This window comes from Sinocyclocheilus grahami, unplaced genomic scaffold (assembly GCF_001515645.1).
Source record: "Sinocyclocheilus grahami isolate Dianchi unplaced genomic scaffold, SAMN03320097.WGS_v1.1 scaffold344.1, whole genome shotgun sequence".
NCBI lineage: Eukaryota > Metazoa > Chordata > Actinopteri > Cypriniformes > Cyprinidae > Sinocyclocheilus > Sinocyclocheilus grahami.
In genome coordinates this window covers 2,426,872-2,452,844 of record NW_015505523.1, presented here as the reverse complement: position 1 = coordinate 2,452,844, position 25,973 = coordinate 2,426,872, and the positions used below count along the sequence as shown (strand labels likewise).

Sequence of the window (25,973 nt, the reverse complement as noted above, 5' to 3'; positions counted from 1 at the left end):
GCCAAGAACATCTGTACCTACAAACTTATGAAAAATGTATTTGCCAACTCTATGAAACCTACTCCTATAAAACTATATCATATTTTAGGGAAAAAATGGCGCAAATACATAAATGTTCACCTTTTATTGGTGAGATAATTTAACAGGCTATTAATTATAAGCTATAACATACCACTTTTACTTAAAGAGCATGACTGTGACTATTTAAGAACACTTTTTAATAATAGCGATTTACTGTAAAGTAAAACGTTTGATTATTTTTGACTATTATGTTGACTAGAATTTGACTGTTTTAATAAGTACACTTATTTTGATGTGTACATGTAAAATATTTAACTGTATACTGTTATTATAGCCTACATTTAATGTAATAGACTATTTTAAATGTAGCTACTAAATTGTAACGTTATAATTACAAATATATTTAACTAAATTTTTAATAGAAAGGACATTAAAGTAGACTATTTCTAGTTTAAAAATCAATAATACATTTTATGAAATTACACATAAAGATGTATAAGTCATACGTATGTGCAGACAAAAAAGCTTTCTTAAGTTCAACTATTTGAATTTAATAAGGCCTATAAATTTGAATTAAAATACATTACAAATAACATGCAATTAAGTCTCCAAAAATATTACATGCGGGTTAAAGTATACTTGATAATAAGTATTTTTTAAGTAAGCTAAAGTGTAGACAACTTCACTTTCACAAGAGAATATGTTCAAAACAAACAAAAACATACCAGAATTTTATTTTTGTCTGTACAATGACTTTCATACGCTTCAGCATATTCGATACAATACATTCAAATAATTTTCCTAATTCCAATCATTCTATAAGGGATAAGCAGATAAGCAGTAATTCTGCCTAGAATTACTGACTTACAAAAGTGCATGTAGAGTGGAAGAAAATGATTAATCATAATTCATCAATAACTAGGTCCTCTATTTTTTTCTTCAGCACTTTATGTGGGGGGTTTCGGGTGAACACGGTGATGTGTTACCTCCAGATGTGTAACCTGTCAGTTTATGGTTGTTTTTTGTCATTATAAGTCTCTGTGCATGTCCAGCTAGAAGATGATTCTGCAGACCGTTCCGTGTCTGTGCAGTCAAGCCACACTCCTCACACACATATAGTTTGTCCCTACGCTCTTTGTAGGCATATTGTTGAGTAACAGCATGGATCTTCCTCAGGTGAGATTCTAAGGAGCAGCGCTGAGTGAAGGCTTTAACACACAAAGTGCACTTATAGGGTCTCACACCTGTATATTGTAAGTTGAGAGGAAAGTTAGAGATGAAAATATAATAATAATTTAATAATAAGTAAATAATAATTTACTTTTTTAATTTAAATGCAAACTTACCCGTATGAGTGCGTACATGCCTCTTCAAGTCAAAAGCATCATTAAATCCTTTTCCACAGTGCTCACAAGAGTACTTTTTTGTTTCACTATGGCACTTCACATGGCGTTTCAGCATACGTGCTGTAGTGAATGTCTTCTGGCACACCTGGCAGGACAACACTGATGCAGCGGGTGGTATATCTGCTAATTTGTTTGCATTATCTGGGATGACTGGAGATGGCATATTACCTGTAGTTATCTGAAAATGGGAGAAGAATGGAGAGAGATGTTCTTGACACACACACACACACACACACACAAAAATAGTAATTAAAATGTGTTTTAAACCAAAAGAACTGTCTCACCTTTATCTTTGAGTGCGAGTAAGGCCGTCTTTGGGTCCTCATGTGGCATTCTGGCTTGTGATCAGGATGACCCTGTGCAGCAGAAGATGGCAGCTGTGCAGACAACACATGTGATTGAACCTGTAGAAATGTGTTGTTTTTTTGTGCAGTTGTGAAGCAGGAGAACTCTGCAATGCTGCCCTCCGAGACTTCATGCAAGTATGGTGGGAAAACGGACTCTATAGGGAGCAGTAAGAGCAAAGAGATTTTTATTAATAATAATAATAATATTTTATATAGCGCCTCTCTGCAAACTCAAGGTCGCTTTACAATAACAGAACAGATGACAGCAGACAGAAAAACAAAATACAGATAAACATGAAATCCATGGCATGAAACCGATCATACAGTCAGAGATCAGAGAAACAAGAAATGAAAAGATATGCTTTAAGGTGGGTTTTGTAAGGAAGAAAGATCACGAATGTTTGGGAATGTGTTTTTAAGTCAGAGCAGAGAGAGCAACAGATTTTGACTGGTCACTGTGTTCAGGTACGCTTTTTTTAATTCCTCATTTAGTTCCATGCATTAAGTTCTTTTTTTATTATTATTTAAAGTATGAAGTCTATAAAATTATTTAATACAAGTAATCAGTACAACATCACAAGTTACCACAATATCAAGTAATTTATAAACATTTTAAAATATAAAATAAAAAAACTGTATAAAACTATTTTACTCAGAATACCTTATCATAACATTTTATATAACGAGAAACTAGTTTTCTTAGATTAGTATTTGTCAAGTGATTTGTTTCCAACAACAACCATCGTCAATATAGGCCAACAATTAATTATGTAATAAAGTAGCTAATTATGCATTAAGTATTCAATTCTGTTAACTCCCCATGCACGCAGTGGCACGCGAACACTATCGAGACACTCACCAGGTATGTAAACGTCCCCTCGCGCGGAATCCGGAATCTCACTCCAGCTTCTTTTTTCAGCAGCGATGTTCACTTTTTTGACCAGGAATGCGCGAGGCATTTTCGAAAACGCTAGCGAATGATTTATGTTCGTTTAAATTATGTTATGTTTTAAGCGGATCCTCTCGCAAACTACAATTCTACAGTTATCAACAATTCAACTATCGTTTTCCTTATAACAAGGAAGCCACCCAGGTGAGGTTGCGCATGCGCAGAAATATAACGGGGCAGTGCAGTTAGGCCTACAGGTAAAACCGGTTCTCAAAGTAATGTTAATGTAACCTTAATGAGAAAGGTAAACGGTTTTTAAATATTAACATGTTCGTGTTAGTTTTAACACAGTGTAATGTAATGTTAGTCCATTTAACCTAGGCTATATTCTTTTCTGAAGCATGTCTTCAGGTTTTCTGTAGGGTGTGGGTCTGCTCCTTTGTTTATGTAGCCTATGTTGTCTGTCTGTATGTATGGAGGTGGGTGTGTGTTGTTAGGGTGTATTGCTGTAACAGTAGGCCATCAGCAGGGGGGCAGGCGTGTCCTGTCGCATAAATTAGTCTACTAAAGTTTTAAGACACCGTCAGTTATTAAAATATGGATATATATGGAAAGAGGCCCAAAAAACTGGTGCTTTCCATGTTGCTACATTTAGACAATACAGTTTACTTTGTAACCATACTGTAATGCGTTTAGTTCACATCAAACCTTTTGTATGCAAATTAGTTTGCAGCATGTTAATGTTTTAAAAATCTGATAAGAGTGAACAGCCCTCCCACAAACACACACACACACACACAATGAAAACACAAACACACATCTTATCTCTATCTGTTTTTAAAGTGCACTGAAAATGAATACAGTGATCATACACAATGTGTCCATGCTCCTTGTTGATGCTACATCAGTGGATAAAAGGGAATATAGGTAGCCTACTTTTAGACAAGGTTTATTTTAATACATAGTGGGAAAGCAGTTTTGCATGAGACCGGGTCACTCTTTTTACTCTAGTGAATATGTAGGTTTAAGCCACTTTCAGTACAGGCATACCTTCATGTACAAAATAAATAAAAATAAAAATAGCGAAGCATGTCACAGCCTGGCATTAAACAGCCCATTAAGCTTTTCGGCAAAATGTAGACTAATCATTAAAACAATTTTGAAACATTTAACACTTAGATAAGTAACAGCTAGGCTATTATGTGGGGGAAAACATTGTCTTGGCCAACAGTTTGTAAGAAATAAATTGCATACACATATTATATAAACATATAAGCTAATTAAAAATAGGCCTGTTGTATAAACTTTTGAAAAAATTTAAAGCTTGCCCAGATATTTACAATAGACAATATTTTATTAATAAATAATAATAAACAGTTAAAAAAAGTTTTGGAAAACATAAGTGTTGTTTGTCTGTAGAATATATGGAAGTGGAAGATCTCTTTTAGAAAAACGGAGAAACGTGAACTGGACCTGTTGGACAAATGAGGCTTCCGTAGTTTAAAAGAGCACAAACATGGCGTCGACCTGGTGCCGTTCTGTCTATGGTTCAAATAGCTCAGCATGTTAGATAAAATTATTGTGTCAAAATATACAGATATCTGTCATGTTTGACATGTCAGTATTTCAGAGAATTACTGAAAAGTATTCGTTTTGTTAAACCATGGGTATTCAGTGCTTATTGTTCGGTCTTAGGTCCTGTCGAACATTTATTTCAGCTTATCGACTGACAGGTATTCAGTCTTCGAGAGCGCTCGTGTCTACAGCGACCCAGTCCGTTAAAGTCAATGATATCACAAGCATCTTGGAGCCACTACGTTGCTTGCGCGTTAATTCAGTCAGGAATGCCTATACCTTTACGTCTACTGCCGTCGCGAAGGACGTGATTCTCTTCGAACACGACCGGACGCGTTTCTTCAGACTTTTAGCCATATTTTCTGGCGGCCAGTTTCTCTTCTGGGCATATCTGGCTCACTTTGCTTTCACAAGTCTTCGAGACACAAGAAAACATAGTGGTGAACCTCAAAAGGTCAGAACTGAGTTAGGAGGGCTTTTCAGTTTTGATATGAACCTTGGTTCAAATGCCTGGAGGTATGGATTCACTCTTGGGTGCCTAATTATTGGTAAGCCTTAACTCTGCTTTTTGACAATATTGCATTTTTATGTATTTCAGCTCTCTAAATATAATTTTTCTGTTGTAGGCGGAGGAATCGTTGGCCTGGCAGTATTGTTCAGCCGTCGTTCTGTGAGTCGTGTAATTCTTCATAAGGGAGGTGGAAAAGTCACAGTATCTACACAGTCACCGCTGGGACCTCTCAGAGCGCACCATCTAACTGTGCCTTTGACTCAAGTGACCTGTCATGCACACAGACAGGAATCACCTTCATTTATCCCTCTTAAAATCAAAGGGTACAAGTTCTACTTCCTCTTGGACAAAGAAGGGACACTAAACAACCCTAAACTATTTGACATTACTGTTGGGGCCTACAGACCCTTATAATATGTCATAAATACCCTTGTGAGTCCTCTGTTGATGTATCATACATCTGCTGTTCGTTTTGGTTTATGTTGCCTTGTGGTGGGGGGGAGGTGGCATGCACTGATTTTAAAAGAGGAATAAACTGTGAAACATTTCTGTTCATAAAACTTTTTACATGGGATTTGTGCTGACAAGCTCATTCTGCCATCTGAATTATGACACAGGCTTAGTCATACGGGTCTGACTAAGATATAATTACAGTTCTGTCTTTGCATTTTTTTTCAGCAGCATTGATGTCTGACTCAGTTAAGTAAGGGAGTAATTGACAATGGGCCATTGAAGTATTAGAAGGTAATGCAGCCACGACATGAAGCGGAATGACCGTTACACCTCAGGTGTGTGTTATTTTCTAATAATTCAATCGAACTGGGTAGAGTCAATTATTCCGCTTATACTAAAGTTACCACACCTCAAGACATTGTTCAGATGTTGTATTTCAAGCTATTTGTCAGGTTTTGTCCTTAAAACGTTTTTGTTTGCTCTTGTTTAGTATAATTGAAATTATACTACGGGGCTGTTAAATGCTTGAAACTAATTGGATGACAAATGCTCTAATGTGTTAACACTGAGAGACACACTCTCTAATAATGACTAGCTCTGAAATGACATTTTGAAATTAGCAATAGAGGCGTAGAATGAGATGCATAAGAAATGAGTCCTGCAAATTCTGCTTCGTCTATCTATCTATCTACACTTAAAAATAAAGGTGCTTCACAATGCCATAGAAGAACCTTTTTTGTCTAAATGGTTCCATAAAGAACCTTTAACACCTTTAACCTTTCCTTTTCACAGAAGGGTCAATATCACTGTAGGGTAACTTTTGGCGTCCTACTCATTTGCCATGATAACCTAACATAAAAATGACTAAAATGGTGTGTTATATTAGGCCAAGTTTTTATAGGCTATTCATAACAAAAGCATTACTTGGCTATTTCGATGCATTTTCTAGATTTTTTTTAGTTTTGTGTAAGAGGGTCCGTGTTATTTTGCTATGTCATGCACTGTTCCTGCAAATTCTGCTTCGTCTATCTATCTATCTACACTTAAAAATAAAGGTGCTTCACAATGCCATAGAAGAACCTTTTTTGTCTAAATGGTTCCATAAAGAACCTTTAACACATTTAACCTTTCCTTTTCACAAAAGGGTCAATATCACTGTAGGGTAACTTTTGGCGTCCTACTCATTTGCCACGATAACTTAACATAAAAATGACTAAAATGGTGTGTTATATTAGGCCAAGTTTTTATAGGCTATTCATAAAAGCATTACTTGGCTATTTCGATACATTTTCTAGATTTTTAGTTTTGTGTAAGAGGGTCCGCGTTATTTTGCTATGTCATGCACTGTTCATTAAATTTGAATGATAGTAGAATATTGTCAAAATATTAAAATGAAAAAAAAATTGTTCTCTTAATATTTTGTTAAATAAGAGATTACTCTTTATTTGGTAATAAAAAAAGAAGAGTTTGTCCCATAAAGAACCTTTAACACCTTTAACCTTTCCTTTTCACAGAAGGGTCAATATCACTGTAGGGTAACTTTTGGCGTCCTACTCATTTGCCATGATAACCTAACATAAAAATGACTAAAATGGTGTGTTATATTAGGCCAAGTTTTTATAGGCTATTCATAAAAGCATTACTTGGCTATTTCGATACATTTTCTAGATTTTTAGTTTTGTGTAAGAGGGTCCGCGTTATTTTGCTATGTCATGCACTGTTCATTAAATTTGAATGATAGTAGAATATTGTCAAATCATAAAATGAAAAAAAAATAGTTCTCTTAATATTTTGTTAAATAAGAGATTACTCTTTATTTGGTAATAAAAAAAGAAGAGTTTGTCTATGTCCTTTGAATGGTTGTCCACCCTGTCGTATTGGGGAATCCGCCCCTTTAAGAAAAGGCCATCCACTTTAGTGACATCAGGACAACAGATATTTTGTCTCTTCAGTGGCGGGAATTTCAACGGCTGAGGTGAGTAAGTTGGTGACTTTTCAACTGAAATATTTTCTTTTTTCTTCTTTGCCAAAGCTTAACATGTCCACCCTGTCAGCATAAAATATGCTAGAAGTGATTAGAATACAGTATTGTCAAAATATGTACGTTTAAATATACCAAATTCTCTTAAACAACCAGACTAAATATTTAGCAAGTCACAGTTTGTTGTAAGCTATTAAATATGCTAATTGAGCTCAAAGTGTCCACCCTGTCGGCCATTTAGACTCGATAGAGTGGACATACACATGACAGGGTGGACATAGCATTCATTTGTAGTTAATATTGCTAAAAACGAAACCGAACACATATCAATGTGATTGAGGTTGTAATTTTATTATTTATATTATTTTTTTCGAAGTTGAATAAATGTTTCATTGTCATAATTTGTCATGCTTTGTGTGTTCTGCGTTATGTGTCCACCCCATTATGTGCTGGTCCACCCTGTCATCTTGATATTTTACAATAATATTTTAAATAATAATTCAATCATATCTATATAATCCAGTGTGTTCAATAGGTGTGGGAGCAATAACATGCAAACAAAAAACTGCATCCAAATATCACAGTTAAGTCACAGTTTGTTGTAAGCTATTAAATATGCTAATTGAGCTCAAAGTGTCCACCCTGTCGGCCATTTAGACTCGATAGAGTGGACATACACATGACAGGGTGGACATAGCATTCATTTGTAGTTAATATTGCTAAAAACGAAACTGAACACATATCAATGTGATTGAGGTTGTAATTTTATTATTTATATTATTTTTTTCGAAGTTGAATAAATGTTTCATTGTCATATTTTGTCATGCTTTGTGTGTTCTGCGTTATGTGTCCACCCCATTATGTGCTGGTCCACCCTGTCATCTTGATATTTTACAATAATATTTTAAATAATAATTCAATCATATCTATATAATCCAGTGTGTTCAATAGGTGTGGGAGCAATAACATGCAAACAAAAAACTGCATCCAAATATCACAGTTTTCTCCAAATAAGAAAATATGTGCGAATTGTATGAGTTTCTTTAAAAACACATGGTGTTTATAATTTAAATTTACACATTTATAATTTGAAAGCAAACAAATAACCCTGTTTAGGAAAGGGACATCATACCTTTCAGAAAATATAATTTGCATCTTAATTTTACAATGAAAACTGACAGGGTGGACATATTTTATGGTTTGTGCGTCGAATAATGGCCCATAATTATCTATAAAAAAATGTGTGGGAGCTCAGCTAATATGTTTCTATAGTAATATTTTAAATAATAATTCAATCATATCTATATAATCCAGTGTGTTCAATAGGTGTGGGAGCAATAACATGCAAACAAAAAACTGCATCCAAATATCACAGTTTTCTCCAAATAAGAAAATATGTGCGAATTGTATGAGTTTCTTTAAAAACACATGGTGTTTATAATTTAAATTTACACATTTATAATTTGAAAGCAAACAAATAACCCTGTTTAGGAAAGGGACATCATACCTTTCAGAAAATATAATTTGCATCTTAATTTTACAATGAAAACTGACAGGGTGGACATATTTTATGGTTTGTGCGTCGAATAATGGCCCATAATTATCTATAAAAAAATGTGTGGGAGCTCAGCTAATATGTTTCTATAGTACTTGAGTGTCTACTATTTATGACATGACATAAAGCGAATGGGAGATTAAAACCAACATTTTTGAGTATAGTGAGGGTTGAAAGGCACTCTAGTGATACTGACCCAAAAGGTTCTTCATATTATAAAAAGGTAAGAAAGAGATGGTTCTTTAAATAACCTTTAATTGAATGGTTCTTTGTGGGAACCAAACATTTCTTCTATGGCATTGCTGTGAAGAACCTTTTAAGCACCTTTATTTTTAAGAGTACGTTTCAAGACATTTTTAGGGTTACTCTATTGACCAACAAAATGTGCCTAAAAATGTGTGATATTGTCAAAATAGATGACCCTGACACACAGATACAGTGATCTAAAAACAATTGATTTGGTTGATAAAAGTTATATAGATAGGCAGACAAAGATAAACATTTTGAAATAAACTTACTAAAGTAATTTTTTTCATTAATCATTGAATATGTATGCCTGATGCACAAAAATAATTGTGAAATGAAATAATTGTTATTAAAAATAGTTTTTTCCTAATTTTAATGTATTCTCAGTACAGACCAGCCCGCCATGAAACATGGGCATGTACCTGTTCTCTACCCAGTGCCGTGATTCACGAAGTTCTACCAGTTCCGCAACCGTTCGCTTATTCATACATTTCAAACCTACCCGTCACTTGGCAAAAGATGTCTGTAAGTGAAATTCAACATGTGAAGGGTGTGAGCTACGGAAGCTTCTGTAGCTCTCAAACAACAAGGATTACATTTAGGAGATTTACTTCGTTTCCTAGCGAATATCATTTCAGTGACGGTTATTTGGCGCTGTGGGCAAGAAGGTCTTCATAACTGAAAGACATTAGAAACAGAGGAGAAAAGGCGATAGATTGGAGAAGATAGATGCTCCGGAGATGGGGAGGAGAGAGAGAGTGGGTGTGAGGAGGCGCTGAAACACTTTAAGAAAACTTGTAGCACGTGTTTTGATTTATTTTTTCATCATTCGCTCTGATGGATTTATCCTAGTTTTGGCTACCGAATTTGTGCCTTTGTGGGCCTGTTTTGCAATTAACAGCACGGGAGATGGGTTTAAGCGAACAGAAATAATATGAACTCAAAGAATACGGATCGGGTTTGATCATAATGAATCAAAATGAAGGGAGAGAATCGTATTATCGTATGCATGATTCCCAAATTTCTCCAGCATGGATGGACCCGGAGAACTCAACGGCTCATCACGTGCGTCCGGTACGTATTTATTTATTTATTAATATTTTAAGATATTTAGTGTCATATATTCTTAAAAGCAACCAAATCTAGAAGAAATACAATAGAACAGGAAATAATTGTTAGCTATTTTGAATATGAAAATTCTTAATTGTTTTTGAGCCTAAATATTACATTTTTCTTTATTTATTTTCATGTATTTATTTTTTGTTATTTACTTTTTGCAGAATCCTACTGAGGGCACTACATCCAGCCCAAATCTTGATGTAATTACATCTAGTCCAGATCTTCAGTGGCTTCTGCAGTCCTCTCTACTTTCCCAACCAGATACCAACTTGGGAACATTTTCCTCATTCACACCCACCACCATGCCCAACTGTCCCTGTTTGTCGCAGTGCTCCAGTCCTGACCCGTCCTGTAATGGAGCAGTGGGGGACAGTTCAGTAGGACATGCTAACAAACATGTAAGTTATTGGAATTTCTGATATTTTCAGAGTTTAGAATGCAGAAAATAGTGAAAGTAAACTTGAAGGGTTCCAGTGATTCATTCATTTATGGTAAACGAGTGAAATGACTCACACCTGAATCACAATTGGGCATGTGCAGTGAGTCAGCGCTGTAGTATTTGAGCGGGAATCTTAAAGCGCAGGCTCAGAAGGATGGATCATGTTGTCATTGGTGCCAGTGGATGAGTAACAGGAACAGCATATTTGGAATTGGGTAGAACTGCTGTGTGTTTGTTTTCTTGATATCAGCCATAAGATGGCAGCACCATCACTCTTTTAGACTGAAGCTTGGTTCTTAAATAAAATTTGGAATTGCCTTGCTAAAACCCTCTCGGCATTTATAGATGTCCTCTGAGGAACTTGACAGGATAAGGATCCGCAGGCAAAGGAACAGAATAGCAGCTGCCAGGTGTCGGGACCGTCGTCGGATGCTTATAGACACGTTACAGAATGTGAGATTAGTACTTATTTGTGTTATAGACCATGTTTAGCCATTAGCCGTATGCCCTGAGCTTGTGCTTTCTCTTTCAGGAGACGGATCATTTGGAACATGTGAAGACTCAACTGGAGGAAGAGATCACTGCTCTTGAAAGGGAGAGAGAGAGGCTGGAGTTGATTTTTGAGGCGCATATGCCCATCTGCAAGTTAAATGACCTAAACCCAGAATAATTACTGATGCTGGTCATGTTTAGTGCTGAGTCTGCTGGTTCAGATCAGCTGTGGATTATATAACATAATAAGCGTATATTTGTTAAAGAAAGCGAAATGTTAAAATCTATTTCAGTGATACCTTGAGAATTATTATCTTGCATGCACTATTTGTTTCACTTGTTTTCATAATAAACTACAGATTCAAATGTTGTTGCTTCTCTATCTAATGATTGTTTGTACCAGGGTGTAGCAACAGGTGTAGACCTTGTTTGAGTGTAAGCTTCATATATTATGTTTATTATTTAGCTAATATACGTATATATGCTGTTCAAAAGTACAGTGAAATTAGCAATGTTTTGAAATATTACAATTGAACTGTTTACTATTTTAAATTTATTTTAAAATATAATTATTCCTGTGATAGCAAAGTTGAATTTTCAGCAGCCATTTACTCCAGTCTTCAGCGTTTTTCAGAAATCATTTAGAAATTGTTCCTCAAGAAACATTTATTTTATGATCAGTGTTGAAAAAGGGTTGTGCCACTTGGAAATTGATATATATATATATATTTCAGCATTCTTGGATTAACAGAACATTTAAATAAACAGCATGTATCTGAAATTACATTTTTGAAACAATAAATCTTTGCTGCCAGTTCAGTCCTGCTTTATAAAACTTTATTTATTTTAAACTGTGACACCAAACTTTTAAAGAGTTGTATATAGCTAATAGAAATGTATGAATAATATTCTTTTGATAAACATTATAAATTATATTAAATATAGAAAATATATGAATATTACATAGGCCTATTATTATATTAAAACCTAATAAAATATTAACATTTAATAAAATATATTTAAATATTATATCACATTTTATAAATATTATATGTTACATTCACAATATCACAATTTTTTACAAAATCTCACTAAATTATATGATTATTTCAACATCGACTGAAGCTCCACTTTAACATCACAACAAATAATAACTTTTGGGAGAAAACCAATTCCCAAGCAAAAAATTCTTCAAGACTTGGTTTGATATTGTGCAGACTGGGTCAAGTATTAACATTAAATATAATTTAATTGACCAAAAATGCCTTAATACATATTTCATTACTCTGTTGTTGTAAGTTTAGCTGTTGCCGAATAAAGTAGGCTACTTGAGTATGTAAGTCTGAGGCAGAAACATTACACAAACACAAAATTAAAATAATACAGCCATTAGGTTTATGTATTTCTGCACATTTTGTGTATCTATTTTTGTTTTGGCTACGACATTGTGCTTTGTTTATTCCTTAACAGCAGGTGGCAGTCACACATTAGCAGACGCTCAATAACGCTGAGTGAACGCTCGACGGAGGGCAATCAGATTGGGTTAAACCAGAAACTGGATCCAGGCGATTGTGAGGAGTTTGACAGCTTTGCACATATTACAGTATCAGTCAGCGTATTATTTGTTGTGTTAATGCATAAAGCGCATAAAGAGATCAGCAGTGCGAGAGCGATACCGCAGACGCCACTCTGCAGTATTTTAACATCAGCTAACAATGACTTACTTTCCAGTGCAAAACATTAATAAACGGTACGTTTTCATCATCAGCTTGACGTCAATTTTCTTTGAGCAAGATTGTAACCTAAGCAGGTTACAGTTCTCATTGCTTTTTAAATCTCTGCCCATCTTATAAAAACACCTATAACATAAACAGTCTATTACAACAGTTTGTGTAGCAAATGCACTGTAAAAATCCATTTGGAGATTCCATTTGTTGTTACAAGTCAAGGTTATGTTTGACCACTGTATGTATATCAAATTATTTATTATATAATTTTAAATATTATTTTTTATGCTTTTTAAGAAAATGTCTATGGAGGTAGATGTGCTTGTGGGGAACACCACTGTCCTGGATGAAGATGTGTACCAGCTGTGGTTGGATGGACACACACAGGTTAATACGTGGTTTCTATATGTTGCATATGAGTTTGTCATACACACTTAGTGCTTGCTTTTAATGTTTAACACTTGAGGTAATGATATATTCTTCATGTTGGTATATAGTCACAGATGCGCTGAGAATACGGATGGAAACAGGTGCCTTGCAGGAGTGTGAAGCCAATGCCGAAGTTTTGCATGGACCAGTTCAGATCATTCCAGATGTGAGAGCGGCTCCTCCAGTCCCCTTCCAAAGTGGCCAATCAGCTTCTGCTCCAGACCCCTCCTCACTGTCAAACCATGCTTATCGAGAGGTCTGTGGTCATACTAGTTTGCATCTGTGTTCTATACTGTTGTTTTTTTAGTTTTAGTTATTAGTTAGGGCATCATTACTGTTTTGCTAAGCTTATTTGTTTGTTGCAATATTTGTCATGTAGGTGTTATGAGTTTGATGGTGTGTTTGCCAGGGAGGTGCTGGGTAAAAAACTCTCCAAAGGGACCAAAAAGACTTTGATGACATCAGTTCAAAGACTGGGATTGCACTCAAGAGCTGTCGTCGACAGGTGCTGCACACTCTGGCCTCTTGTATTTTTGAATGCCTCTCAAAGAAAGGATGAATATTGCATGATTAGCAATGTTGTTTTACAGAAATGTTTTATTATTATTATTATTATTAATAATATCATTATTATTATATACATATTTATTTACACATTTTTTTGTCAGTGCACAGTACGTAAATATGAAATGACTGATTTTTTATTATAAAAATTATTTATTGTTATACATTTTTTTTTACTATTAGTAGTATTTTAGTACTAATTTATTAATGTGTTATTTACAGAAATTTCAGTGGGCAATACATAGAAATATTACAGCATAGTAATTGTTATTATTATTTTAGTACTAATTTATTAACATTAATTTACAGAAATGTTGTCAGTGTACAATACTTATAAATATTAAATTATTATTATTTTTATTATATTCACATATTTATTTACAGAAATGTTGTTGGTGTACAGTACGGTACTGTACAGCAACAACATTACTGTAAATAAATATGTGAATAAAATAAGTTTAATATTAAATAATTGTTATTATTTTATTCACTTATTTATTTACAGTAATGTTGTTGTGTACACTACTTAAATATTAAATAATAATATATTTTGTAATTAATTTAATATTAATTCATTCATTTGTTAATTTGTTAACTAATTCATTCATTCATTCATTCATTCATTGGCAAGGAGATGTATTGTTTGAACCTTTCTACCATTTTCTCAATTTGACAATTTCAAGCATGTGTTTAAAGTGGTGGAAGAGCTAAAAGGCCCCCTGGTGGAGAACACACAGCATCACTTTCTCCTGTCTGATGTTCTGACAAGGTGAGACTTTCACACATGTGGCCAAATGAAGCATATTGCTAGTGCTATAAAAAAAGCAGCTGTCCCACCTATTGAAAATTGTGACCATTTCTAGCTTTCCAATTCAGGGGACGTAAATGTGAGCTAAACACAATATTTCGTACCTGTTCTTGTGATAAAGATGATTTACAAGAGGTTATGTACTTCAATTCTGTAAATGCATGTATGCTATTGTGACTTAATACAACCAGCTTCACCAGTGAATGCTTTTAGAGTTATAATTGAAAGCAATCGTAAACCTAGAGAACACACAGGCACATCTTAAAACGTATGTTTCTGTTGTGTTCATCCTCTTTCTGTTTTGCTTGGTCTCTCTCCTCCATTCATCTTTCTCCTCATACGTTCTCTTCTGTTCCTAGCAGACTTTTCACACTCTCCCTGTCCTCTCACTGACTCAGCCATGTCTCTCTGCAGGGACTATGCTGCCATAGTGTTCTTTGCTAACAGCCGTTTTGAGTCAGGGAAGAGAAAGCTACAATACTTGTCTTTCCAGGACTTTGCCTTTTGCGCCGGTTAGCTCAGCAGCTACTGGACTGTGGGAGCAGTTGGTAAGATGTTCAGCTTAAAGATAAAGTTCAAAATGAAAATGAAAATTCTGTCATTTACATTACTACAGCATCCACTACTGTCATATTGCATGATATTCCACCAATCGGATCATATTTGGTGAGTGTCTTTGTACAGTACGCAGTGGTGAAAGTGAGTAAAATTTAAGTAAGCAAAATCGGGAAGTATCCCCTAAATTCTTTTAGGGAAATACAGTATTTGGGAGAAGGTAACAGTAATGAAGCAAAATAAATTTGAAAGGAAATGCATCACAGCAACTGTATATGCATTCTCATGCTCTTTGTTTTCTTTCTTCCGTATTTAGACAACGTGATGGAAGACATGGATGTTGATCTAGAAAAAGAGTTTCTGCATGACTTGAAAGACTTGAAAGGTTTGGTTAATGATAAAGACATGCTGGACCAACACAAAAGGCATGTAAATAATTAGTTCAGATGGTCATTATTTGTAATGCTGATGACACGCTATCTCTTAACATATCTCTCCTTTCTACAAACATTATAGCTTGGTGTGTGCACAGCTTAGAGGAAAAATGTAAGTCTTTAGTGAGATGGAGGCCAATTTTAAGATGAGAAGCATGAATGTTTTTAATTGTAAACATTTTTCATACTTTTTTTTTTTATATAATATTTTTATTCAGCAAAGGCACCTTAAATTGATCAAAAGTGACATTAAAGACATTTATAAAATTATGAAAGATTTCAATTTCAAATAAATGATTGTGGTCTTTCTATTCATCAGAGAGCCCAAAAAACCCTATTTTAGAATTATTTAAGGCGAGACACTGCAGGTGAATAGGGTAAAAAAAATTAACTACTAATTATCACCTTACTTACCCAGTTGATTGATTACATTGATAATTGCAAAAAAAAATTGTATTACAAGTTTTCTAAAATATTATGTTTAAATATGCAAATGAGGCATTATTTAATGAAATATGCGCTAATTTGCATACATTTCCAGTACAAAAATCTGAACACTGGATGACGTCAGTTTCAAAATTCTTGTTTATTATTTTTTACATATTAGAGGCAAATGTTTTTACAGAGGGAATTTTGGGTATCTCTTTTTGTCACTCCATAATTCTGAAAATACTTGGAACAGCCAGAAAACAATATATTTTCACAATTTTTGGGGAAATAAAATGTTGTATATAATCAAGCAAATTATATATGAACAAATCCCTCTGTAAAAACCTTCAGAATATAGACAGGAATAAAAATTTAAAGTTTGGTGTGTGTAAGTGCTACTGAAGTGGAGATTTATGGCTCAGTGTAGGAGAAAAAAATCATTTTGAGAAAACGGCCTTTAAAGATATGTATTGTAATTGAAATCTATCGACACAAATAGATAAAGTGCTATAAAAGAAACACTTAACAGTGTCTTTTGGATGTTTTCTTTCCACTAGTCTGAAAAAACACTTTATGAAAAGTCAAAAAGCCAAAATCTCACAATTGACAGGTGCATGAAAAAACAGTGCTTTTGCCTGCAGTGTCTCCCCTTAATGATCATTTGACACTGAAGACTGGAGTAATATACACATATTTTTTGATTATTAATTTGTCTTATTCATGTTGGATTACATGGATGCTTATTGCTGTGGTAAACCTCAGAACTTGTCAAGAGCTCTAGTTAACATCGCCTCACACTCACACACACCAAAGACGTCCGAGATCTGTTCATCGAGCTTGTGGTGAAGGACACTGGAGATAAACTCTATGCTTTGAGGTGATATTTGTCCTTGAATACTCCCAGATTGAGTGTGACAGAGTGATTATCGCTTCTTCTCTCAGTTCATTGAACCGTGCCGGTCAGATAAATGGACTATTGGAGATCTCAGACTTTTCCTCACACACTACAACAGCTCTGTACACACACTTGAGGGTTTCAGGTTAGTATATATGCATTTATGTGTGTTTGTGATCTTTCTCATATTTAAAAAAAAATCTAAACATTTTTTTTCCTCAGGCATCAAGTAGTATGGGACAGATACATGGGTGTCATCAAAAGCTGCATCCTGAACATGTATCATGACTAGAACATATTTCCATTGCTGATTTCCAGTTAGCTTGACCAAATCTTTGTTCAAACCTTTAACAAGCCAGTTGCCCTCTCGTTTGTAAATGTTGCTACCTCAGCTCCCTATGTATATCAAAGTATTCTTGTACGGGAGGTTTAACTTAATTAATAAAAAAGTGTTTTCCACAAATCTGCCTTGTTACTTGTTATTCAGGATAATACATAAAAGTTTTTTATTGGAATCTATGGATCCATAAAGAACCTTTAAATTCCATGGAACCTTTTCATTGCACTAAAGGTTCCTTACATTATTAATGGGATAGTTCACCAAAAATTTAAATTCTGTCATTAATTACCCTCATGTCGTTCCAAACCCGTAAGACCTTAGTTTATCTTCAGAACACAAATTAAGATATTTTTGATCAAATCCGAGAGCTCTCTGACCCTGCATAGAGAGCAATGCAACTGACACATTCAAGGCCTAGAATTGCCAGAAAGGTAGTAAGGACATTGTTAAAATAGTCCAAGCTACGAGAATACTTTTTGTGCTCAAAGATAACAGGGCACTATTGTGAACGCGCAGCGAAGACTGACACGGAAGAGAAGAAATTGTTGAATAAAGTCTGTTTGTTTTCTTTGTGCACAAAAAGTATTCTCATAGCTTCGTAACATTACAGTTGCACCACAGTTGTTACATGGACAATTAACGATATCCTTACTACCTTTTTCGGTCTTGAACATGTCAGTTGCATTGCTGTCTATGCAGGGTCAGAAAGCTCTCGGATTTCATCAAAAAAGAAGAAGAAACAAATCCATTATTAAGGCGTTTATACTTTAAACTGTCACTTCTGGCCAAAAGACAAGTCTATAATCCGTAATAATCCAGTAAAATAGTCCATCCCGTGTTGTCATCTCACATCAGAATCCACCACTATATTTTTAAGATAAAATTGTTGAATAAAGTCTGTTTGTTTTCTTTGTGCACAAAAAGTATTCTCATAGCTTCGTAACATTACAGTTGCACCACAGATGTTACATGGACAATTAACGATATCCTTACTACCTTTTTCGGTCTTGAACATGTCAGTTGCATTGCTGTCTATGCAGGGTCAGAAAGCTCTCGGATTTCATCAAAAAAGAAGAAGAAACAAATCCATTATTAAGGCGTTTATACTTTAAACTGTCACTTCTGGCCAAAAGACAAGTCTATAATCCGTAATAATCCAGTAAAATAGTCCATCCCGTGTTGTCATCTCACATCAGAATCCACCACTATATTTTAAAGATATTTTTCACTTGTAAACAGTGCTTGATCTCCTGATTCAGACGAATTAACTTTTTTACTCTGCAAAGCAATTTGATAGAGGAATTTTTTAACATGATTTTAAGTTAAAAACATTTATTACAAAAACTATTTTTTTGAATTGATGGACTGGAGTTAATGTGGATAACTTGTGGATTATTGTGATGCTTCTATTAGATGTTTGTACTTTTGTTCTGACGGCACCCATTCACTGCAGAAGGTCCATTGGTGAGCAAGTGATGTAATGTTAAAGTTCTCCAAATCTGTTCCGATGAAGAAACAAACTCAACTATATCTTGGATTGCCTGAGGGGGAGTAAATTTTAATTTTTGGGTGAACTATTCCTTTAAGAACTGTTCACTGAAAGGTTCTTTGGGGAATCCAACAATGGTTCTTCTATGCCATTGCTGTGAAAACCCCCTTTTGGAACCTTTATTTTAAAGAGTGTAGAGGAGGGTAATTATCTCAAAGTGTGCATGTGATCAATGTTTTCCCACAGTGGAGTAGCTACCTGTTTGTGTGCCCAGCGGGTGTGGGTCAGCAGCAGGGGGCTACAGTTGGCTGGTCAACTCTGAAGTGAATGGATGAGGAGACACTTTTACTACCTTATAAAAAGCCAGACCGAGGACAGCTGTCACCCCCTACAAATGGTCATGGAAAATTCCTCAGAATTTCTGCAGAAGAGTCCTCATGGGAACTTTCCCTGGCACTCCAGCTGTTTCTGAAAGTAGGCTACCTCTGTTGTTTCCATCAAAGCCATTGTCTTAATGGTGCTCAAACCTTTGTGTAATGAAGACGCATGATGTTCCTGGCACCGGTTAGTGTTTTACAGTTAAATCAGGAGGCCTTGCCTCCTTTTTTACCCTGTTAATTTGTGTCTGCATTCCTTTTCGACATCCCCCAGTAAATATCCAGCAGTGTCAGACACAAGTGAGCTTCACCAGGATGGAAGTTAATAAGCCAAACAAAGACAAGTGTATTAAAAATGGGAAGTAATTAAGGCCTACAAATTGCAGGATTTGCCTAATATAACCCAGATGGATTGGTTTGCCTTTTTCCCCCCCTGAGTGATGGATGTGGTATTTGTTCTGGAAACAAGGAATTTGAATCTTTGATTCCTGGATGAAAAACAAGGCAGGAGGGTGAAGGGTGGCTGAGATGCAGGGGCCATTCAGGAGTGGGAGGAGGGAAAGAAGTGGGACGTCCTAAGCTCCTTTCTATAGCATTGCACCTTTCCTCACATTCGTAATACACTAGCTATCACTGCTCATGTCCTGTCTTTTGTCACAGAGCTCTAATCCGCTAAACGAAGAGGGAGAGAGAAATCAATAGAGAGAGAAGAACAAGACAACTTCTGCTAGACAGACTTCAAAAAGTGAGTTTCAAACCATCTATATTTGACCTCTGTGCACTTGAAGTTTGTCAAATTGAGCATAGCAGTACATAATACAAGTGAGATTATTCAAGCATACTTGGAGAGAAAGGCATGTGATAAAGCATGCATGAGAAATGTATCATTCCAGGACGTTATGCTCATTGTTGCCTTGTAATAATGAAACGAGTGACAGAAATTAGTTATATGCTTTGCTGTCATGCTTAGATGTGACAGAAACCTTTAGTTTGAATTGGAAACAGTTGTATTTAATGATTACATGAGTTCAGACACTGGCCATGTTTCTGCCTCTTAGGCAGGCCAATTCTGCTGTTCCAGAACAAACAGTAGAGTAAGTCCATAGAAATCAATGTAAAGTCATGTCACTGTTTTTATAAAGGACATATAAAAAAAGTGATGTACAAGAGCAATTAAAATGGTATAATGCATTTAACCGTAAAAGCAAACCCTCAAAGCTACAGATAAAGCTCATATTTAATCTTGAAAGGTTAGTGTAGGCAGAAGTAGATGTTATTATGTGAGTCCAGGAGGGATAATGATGGCTGAGGAGGTCTATGATTTGTTTTACAGCTATAAAAAATAATGAGGCCTTAAAAGAAATGCTTTACTATGGTAAAAGAGGCCAGAACAGGTGAAATACTTTTCTAGCAGCATTTTGGACAGTATAAAGTCCCATGTGCTACATTGTAAAAAGTGGTAACCTGCAATTATATCAAAGAGATATTTATTATCTCAAAGAGAACCCATAATTAGTTTTGTTGGTGTAAAGTATGTGATGTGAAGTTAAATAGTATATTGTATGTGACTTGACTAAAACCAGTTAATTTAAATACTCTTTTTTTTATCGTACAGTAGTCAGGATGAGATGAAGGTGTGAATAACTATCTCCAGATCACTGAATGTGAGGAATGGAAAATCCGTCATGCAATATCTGATTATATGCACCAACTTGCCTTGTTTCCAAGAACTGCCTAGTTAGCAAGATCAAAATCACTGCACAAAACTCAAACTCACATTTATCACTTATCATATATGCCATGGAGTAATATTTGTTGAAGAATTACAGCCATGTTAATGTAAACCTAATTTCACTATGATAAAAAGAGTGAGAATTTCTGTGCTGGTTCATGCAGGTTTGTTCTGGTGGACAACGCTATTGTAAACACTTGCAATTGGTTAAAATTAGTTAATGCATCACACAGTATTCAGCATATTCACAGTATTCTTAATCTTGATCTAAATTAATGTTTATTTGTACATATGCTAATACATTTCAATATTTCAAGTTGTATAAATTAACATTAATGTATTATTATCAATCATGAATTAAGAATTTTATGTTTTTATTTATTTTGATTTTGAATTACTTTTTATTTTTACATTTTCGGTTTTTATTTGAATTTAAAGTTTTAGTAATTTTGTTGTGTTTTTTTTAAACACGTCTATATAGTTTTTATTAATTCTTGTTTTAGTTATTTTAGTACATCGTTAAATTAAAGTTTAAAAAAGTTAAATTTAATTAAATATTTTATTTTAATACAGATATAGTTTTATTTCAAGTAACGAGACTTGTTTATTTTTTTAATGGTTTTACAGTAGATTTAGTTAACATAATTCTGACCTAGAAAAATTAAATGCTATGAAAAACTAAACGTTATTGTACGTGTAAATTGTACAGCTAGTTAAGCTAGATAGCAATCCAAACGGGGACACCAGCACACCAGTATCCAAAACAAAACATATGGAGGTGGTCTGCAATACTGGCCTTTTCAACAGATCACTTTCACTGCTTCCAAATGTTTATGTTGTGTACTATTCCTGTTAACACATTTATTTGCAATTGCCTTTGTTGTTCTTTATTTACAAGGTCTCACCCCTACCTGTCTGTCTGCCCCCTCCTTATGTTCCTCGAGGAGACGGCGGGAACTGAACAGACCCCCATTGCACGTCTCTTCTCGCTCTTATTGGGCCTCTTTGGTGTGAGAGTGTGCCTTAACGACAACTATACATTTGTTCATCCGTCCAGCTGTGTGTGTGGCAGGGTGAATTATCCTGTACCCTGTAACTATGAAGGCCACATATGTGCTACTTTGCGTGGGTCTGGTTGTTCTTCCTGCTACAATCTGTCAGTCTCCTGCTGAACGTGACTCTTACACAGTAAGTAATTGTGACAATTTCTCCCTGTTCTTCTCTCTTCCTCTTCAGTCTTCCTACATGCTGGAACTTGTACATGTCTATCTGCCTTCCTACGTAACTTGGCATATATAGTGTGCTATTGTATACTATCAGACATCAGTTTGGATTAGAAGTCATGTTCCTGTCAATAAAAGTGTGTGTGATGCTACATAATAAAGTGTGTTTTCTCTGCCAGGAGTGTACAGATGGCTATGAGTGGGACGTGCAGACTCAACTCTGTCGAGGTGGGTGGAAGGTCATGTGCCAGAGAAAGAGCGAGAGAGAGAGAGAGAGAGAGAGAGAGATGAGAAAGTGATGCATTTCTCCTCTAATTATCTTGTTGGTTAAATGTCACATGCACATTCCTCTGTCCTGCCCCTGTGTCTGGCTGCATCTCTGAATGTTAAAATACTCTGTGCCCTGAGTAAACGCTACATTAAGCGCAGACGATTAAAAGAAGCTGTAGATATAAAACTGAGCAGGGTAGCCCCGCCCACTGTCAAGTCTTATTGGTCTAAAATCCTGCTTCATATAAATGGCTAATGGTTAAATTTAAAGCAGCACTATGTAACTTTTGGCGCTCTAGCGGTTAATAAACAGAACTGCACACATCCCGCGGAAGAACATTCCAACTGGAGCTACTTCTCTAAGTTTATGTCTATGGCGATTCACGCAGGTGTGTGTTACTCCGCAGCGGTGACGACCCGACCAGGCTACAATAGTCCAAATATAAGTACTTATTATAAGTGTACCGTAGTGATTCGGAATAAGACAAAAACGCGGTTTGGAAGATGAGTTCATGATGTACTCGCTCATTATATACATTTTGCAAATTTTGAACACAGAAAAAGTTACATAGTGCTGCTTTAAGTAGTTATATAAATTATGTATCGATGTTAAAATACTTTCTGACCCAGTTTAATATTCTAGATATACAGCATATCCTAAACAAAGCACAATACAATAAAAACTTAAATGAGCAACAAGCAATAAATTAATTTGATCTTAGATTTTGCCCTAACCAAGAAATAATATTGTTGGTTGATTGGCCCCTTTTTCTGCAGCTTGTGGTAACTCCACCCATTTTGAAATCTGATTGGTCCAAATCCCGCTTCATTGTCTCATTAAATGTGTTTTGATTGGTTAATAATATTGCGTGGACATACAAAACAATTTCATTTTTTTAAGACCAAAATATACCTGTTAACATCATGGTTTTCATCATTTTATTTGGTAAATTTTGTATATATGTAGACGATTCTTTTTGGTTGATTTTTATTTCATGTTTAATGGTTTTCTTAAAGTGATAATTCTGTTATCATGTATTCACTCTTGTGTTGTTCCACTCCTGTACGACTTGTGTGGAACACAAAAGAAGATATTTTAAAGAATGTTGTTGGTAACCTAACAGTTTTGGTTAAAAAAATGGTACAATTTCTCAAAATATTCTTTTATGTTCCACAGAAGAAAGAAAGTCATTCAGGTTTCGAATGACGTGACTGTGAGTGAATGTAAATGTGAGTAAACAGAATTTTCATTTTTGGGTGAACTATCTCTTTAAGAAAGCCAATAAATAAAAAAAATCAACCATAAAGAACTATCTACATATATAGTGGTGGTCTCTTGAAGCATCTTGGAGACGTTGCCACAGTTCATCTGGATTTAGTCTGTCTCAGTTTGTTGTTTCTTCATGTCATTCCAGACAGACAGGATGATGATGAAATCAGATCTCTGTGTGGATATATATATATTAAATTTAAGAAAATTGTTTGTTACCTTGCAAAAACCTAAATTCTGTTCTCTGTTTTACTTAGACATAAACGAGTGTGAGACTATCCAGCAGGCTTGTCAGGGAGAGATGAAATGCTTTAATCACTATGGTGGTTACCTGTGCCTTCCTCGCTCCGCCTCTGTGATCACCGCACCTGAGACCTCCAGCCAATCAGAGCCCAGTGTGCCTGTGGAGAGTAATGAGGCCTTTAACCCCTGTCCCGTAGGCTACAGGGCCCAAGGAGATACCTGTGTGGGTGAGTTATTTAAGGCCAAATGCAGGCAAAGCCTATTCATGTGGTTTTAGATTGTATTTGTGCATCAGTATGGTATCCTAAAGCTCTTCCTCATGTTTTGGACAGACATCAATGAGTGTGAATTGGACATGCATGACTGTCAGCCCAGCCAGGAATGCATCAACACTGTGGGCACCTACACCTGTCAGTGCCCTGACGGCTACAGCAAGATTGGCATAGAGTGTGTGGGTAAGAGAATAAATTAACTTTTTAATTGCCACTTTCACAATTCAAGATTCAATTCAAGATGTATTTTGCAGTGAAGTATCAACATGGTCAATTTAATTTAGCATAAGATTAAGCTTCTGTTCTGCAGTCTATAGTAAGTATCTCCTCTCATCTGTTAAGATATCGACGAGTGCAGGTACAGGTACTGTCAGCATCGCTGTGTGAACGTGCCAGGATCTTTCTCTTGTGAATGCGAGCCTGGCTTCCAGCTGGCGGGAAACAACAGATCCTGTGTTGGTAAGTCCTTAAACAACATACATTTTCCAGCAACCAAAATTTGCTTACATGCTAATTTAATTATAGTAGTTTGACAAGTTAATCAAAACTCAAACATAAAAATTCTGTCATTTTTTTCAAAACCAGGTCATTTTCTTTATCCCATGGAGCATGAAAAGAGATAGGGTCGCTTGAACTCCAAAAGTAACAGAAAAGTAGCTTAAAATTTGCATAAAAATTGGTTCATATGATTTGTGCTCTACATCATAGCAGCTTACACTTTATTTTAAGTTGTCCTTGTTACACTGTAATTTTACATTTAAGTATGGAGTAATATTAATGAACTACATGTACTTACAATATGGTTATGGTTAGGATTAGGGTTTGGCTTATGGTTACTTGCATGTAATCATGCATAATTTATTGTTATTATAATAGTAAGTACATGTAACGTGTAACAAGGACACCTTAAAATAGAATGTTACCTGATAGCATTGTATGAGGAACACACCGTGTTTTGATGTCAGTGAGAATCATTTTGTGTAAATCTGTAATGTTTGTTGTGATTGATGTCCATATGTATTTCAGGGCAAATAACAATTTAAATTAAGTTTTTTCCTCTAACCAAACAATTGTATAACTTCAGAATATTTTGGAATATACAGTAGCACACAAGTTATGTGTACTGTTTTATGATACAGTCATGGCGCTTTGGAAATCAGTAGCACCTAATACATAAGCACATAATATGTGACCCTGGACCACAAAACCAGTCTTAAGTCGCTGGGGTATATTTGTAGCAATAGCCACAAATACATTGTATGGGTCAAAATTATAGATTTTTCTTTTATGCCAAAAATCATTAGAATATTAAGTAAAGATCATGTTCCATAAAGGTATTTTGTAAATGTCCTACCGTAAATATATCAAAACGTAATTTTTTATTAGTACTATGCATTGCTAAGAACTTCATTTGGACAACTTTAAAGGCGATTTTCTCAATATTTAGATTTTTTTGCAGCCTCAGATTCCATATTTTCAAATAGTTGTATCTCGGCCAGATATTGTCCTATCCTAACAAACCATACATCAATGGAAAGCTAATTTATTCATCTCAATTTCAAAAAATGACCCTTATGACTGGTTTTGTGGTCCAGGGTCACATATTACCTAATGGTTATTTTTAGGATTGATTCTTTATAACAATTAACTAATCTTCCCAGAAATGAGCAGGGAGTTTTTTTGGCAAACTAAAGAGAACCTAAACAGAACATTCTCAGTTTATTTTTAGGGTGTATTTTATAACCAGGGAGGTTTTTTATGACAACCTAGTGTGTGTGTGTGTGTGTGTGTGTGTATATATATATATATATATACTGTATATATATATATATATATATATATATATATATATATATATATATAAATATATATATATATATAC

General features: G+C 35.1%; 4 protein-coding genes, 1 long non-coding RNA gene and 1 pseudogene across 6 annotated transcripts in view; 5 read left to right on the top strand and 1 right to left on the bottom strand.

Annotated features, from left to right (window-relative positions):
• Window positions 1-774: 774 nt before the first annotated feature.
• ovol1b (ovo-like zinc finger 1b) lies at window positions 775-2,854 on the bottom strand. The gene is made up of 4 exons (XM_016228704.1): window positions 2,634-2,854; window positions 1,712-1,929; window positions 1,368-1,605; window positions 775-1,265 (listed from the first exon to the last, which is right to left on the bottom strand). Exons 1-4 carry the CDS (start codon window positions 2,731-2,733, stop codon window positions 961-963), a joined length of 861 nt encoding a protein of 286 aa, XP_016084190.1. The 5' UTR covers window positions 2,734-2,854; the 3' UTR covers window positions 775-960.
• Window positions 2,855-4,132: 1,278 nt separating this feature from the next.
• tmem223 (transmembrane protein 223) lies at window positions 4,133-5,897 on the top strand. Its single transcript, XM_016228703.1, has 2 exons — window positions 4,133-4,786; window positions 4,865-5,897. The coding sequence occupies exons 1-2, from the start codon at window positions 4,327-4,329 to the stop codon at window positions 5,161-5,163; spliced, it is 759 nt and encodes a 252-aa protein (XP_016084189.1). The 5' UTR covers window positions 4,133-4,326; the 3' UTR covers window positions 5,164-5,897.
• A 3,497-nt stretch (window positions 5,898-9,394) lies between these two features.
• LOC107603293 (proto-oncogene c-Fos-like) lies at window positions 9,395-11,281 on the top strand. The gene is made up of 5 exons (XM_016296052.1): window positions 9,395-9,446; window positions 9,931-10,058; window positions 10,265-10,501; window positions 10,888-10,995; window positions 11,075-11,281. Exons 1-5 carry the CDS (start codon window positions 9,395-9,397, stop codon window positions 11,210-11,212), a joined length of 663 nt encoding a protein of 220 aa, XP_016151538.1. The 3' UTR covers window positions 11,213-11,281.
• A 1,276-nt stretch (window positions 11,282-12,557) lies between these two features.
• LOC107548145 (uncharacterized) lies at window positions 12,558-13,521 on the top strand. The gene is made up of 3 exons (XR_001604443.1): window positions 12,558-12,784; window positions 13,059-13,148; window positions 13,259-13,521. It is a non-coding gene; the product is annotated as an uncharacterized lncRNA (long non-coding RNA).
• Window positions 13,522-13,620: 99 nt separating this feature from the next.
• Window positions 13,621-15,904, top strand: LOC107603292 (acidic fibroblast growth factor intracellular-binding protein B-like; annotated as a pseudogene).
• A 2,992-nt stretch (window positions 15,905-18,896) lies between these two features.
• LOC107548204 (EGF-containing fibulin-like extracellular matrix protein 2) overlaps window positions 18,897-25,973 on the top strand; it is a 10,294-nt gene continuing 3,217 nt past the window's right edge. The window contains exons 1-6 of one of the 2 annotated variants that reach the window (XM_016228821.1): window positions 18,897-19,826; window positions 21,761-22,001; window positions 22,216-22,264; window positions 23,834-24,046; window positions 24,152-24,274; window positions 24,434-24,550. In XM_016228821.1, the coding sequence (XP_016084307.1) occupies window positions 21,912-22,001; window positions 22,216-22,264; window positions 23,834-24,046; window positions 24,152-24,274; window positions 24,434-24,550 (592 nt within the window). In that variant the 5' untranslated portion in view covers window positions 18,897-19,826; window positions 21,761-21,911. Of the gene's footprint in view, window positions 19,827-21,711; window positions 22,002-22,215; window positions 22,265-23,833; window positions 24,047-24,151; window positions 24,275-24,433; window positions 24,551-25,973 lie in introns of both variants that reach the window. The other variant, XM_016228819.1, reaches the window with a different exon arrangement.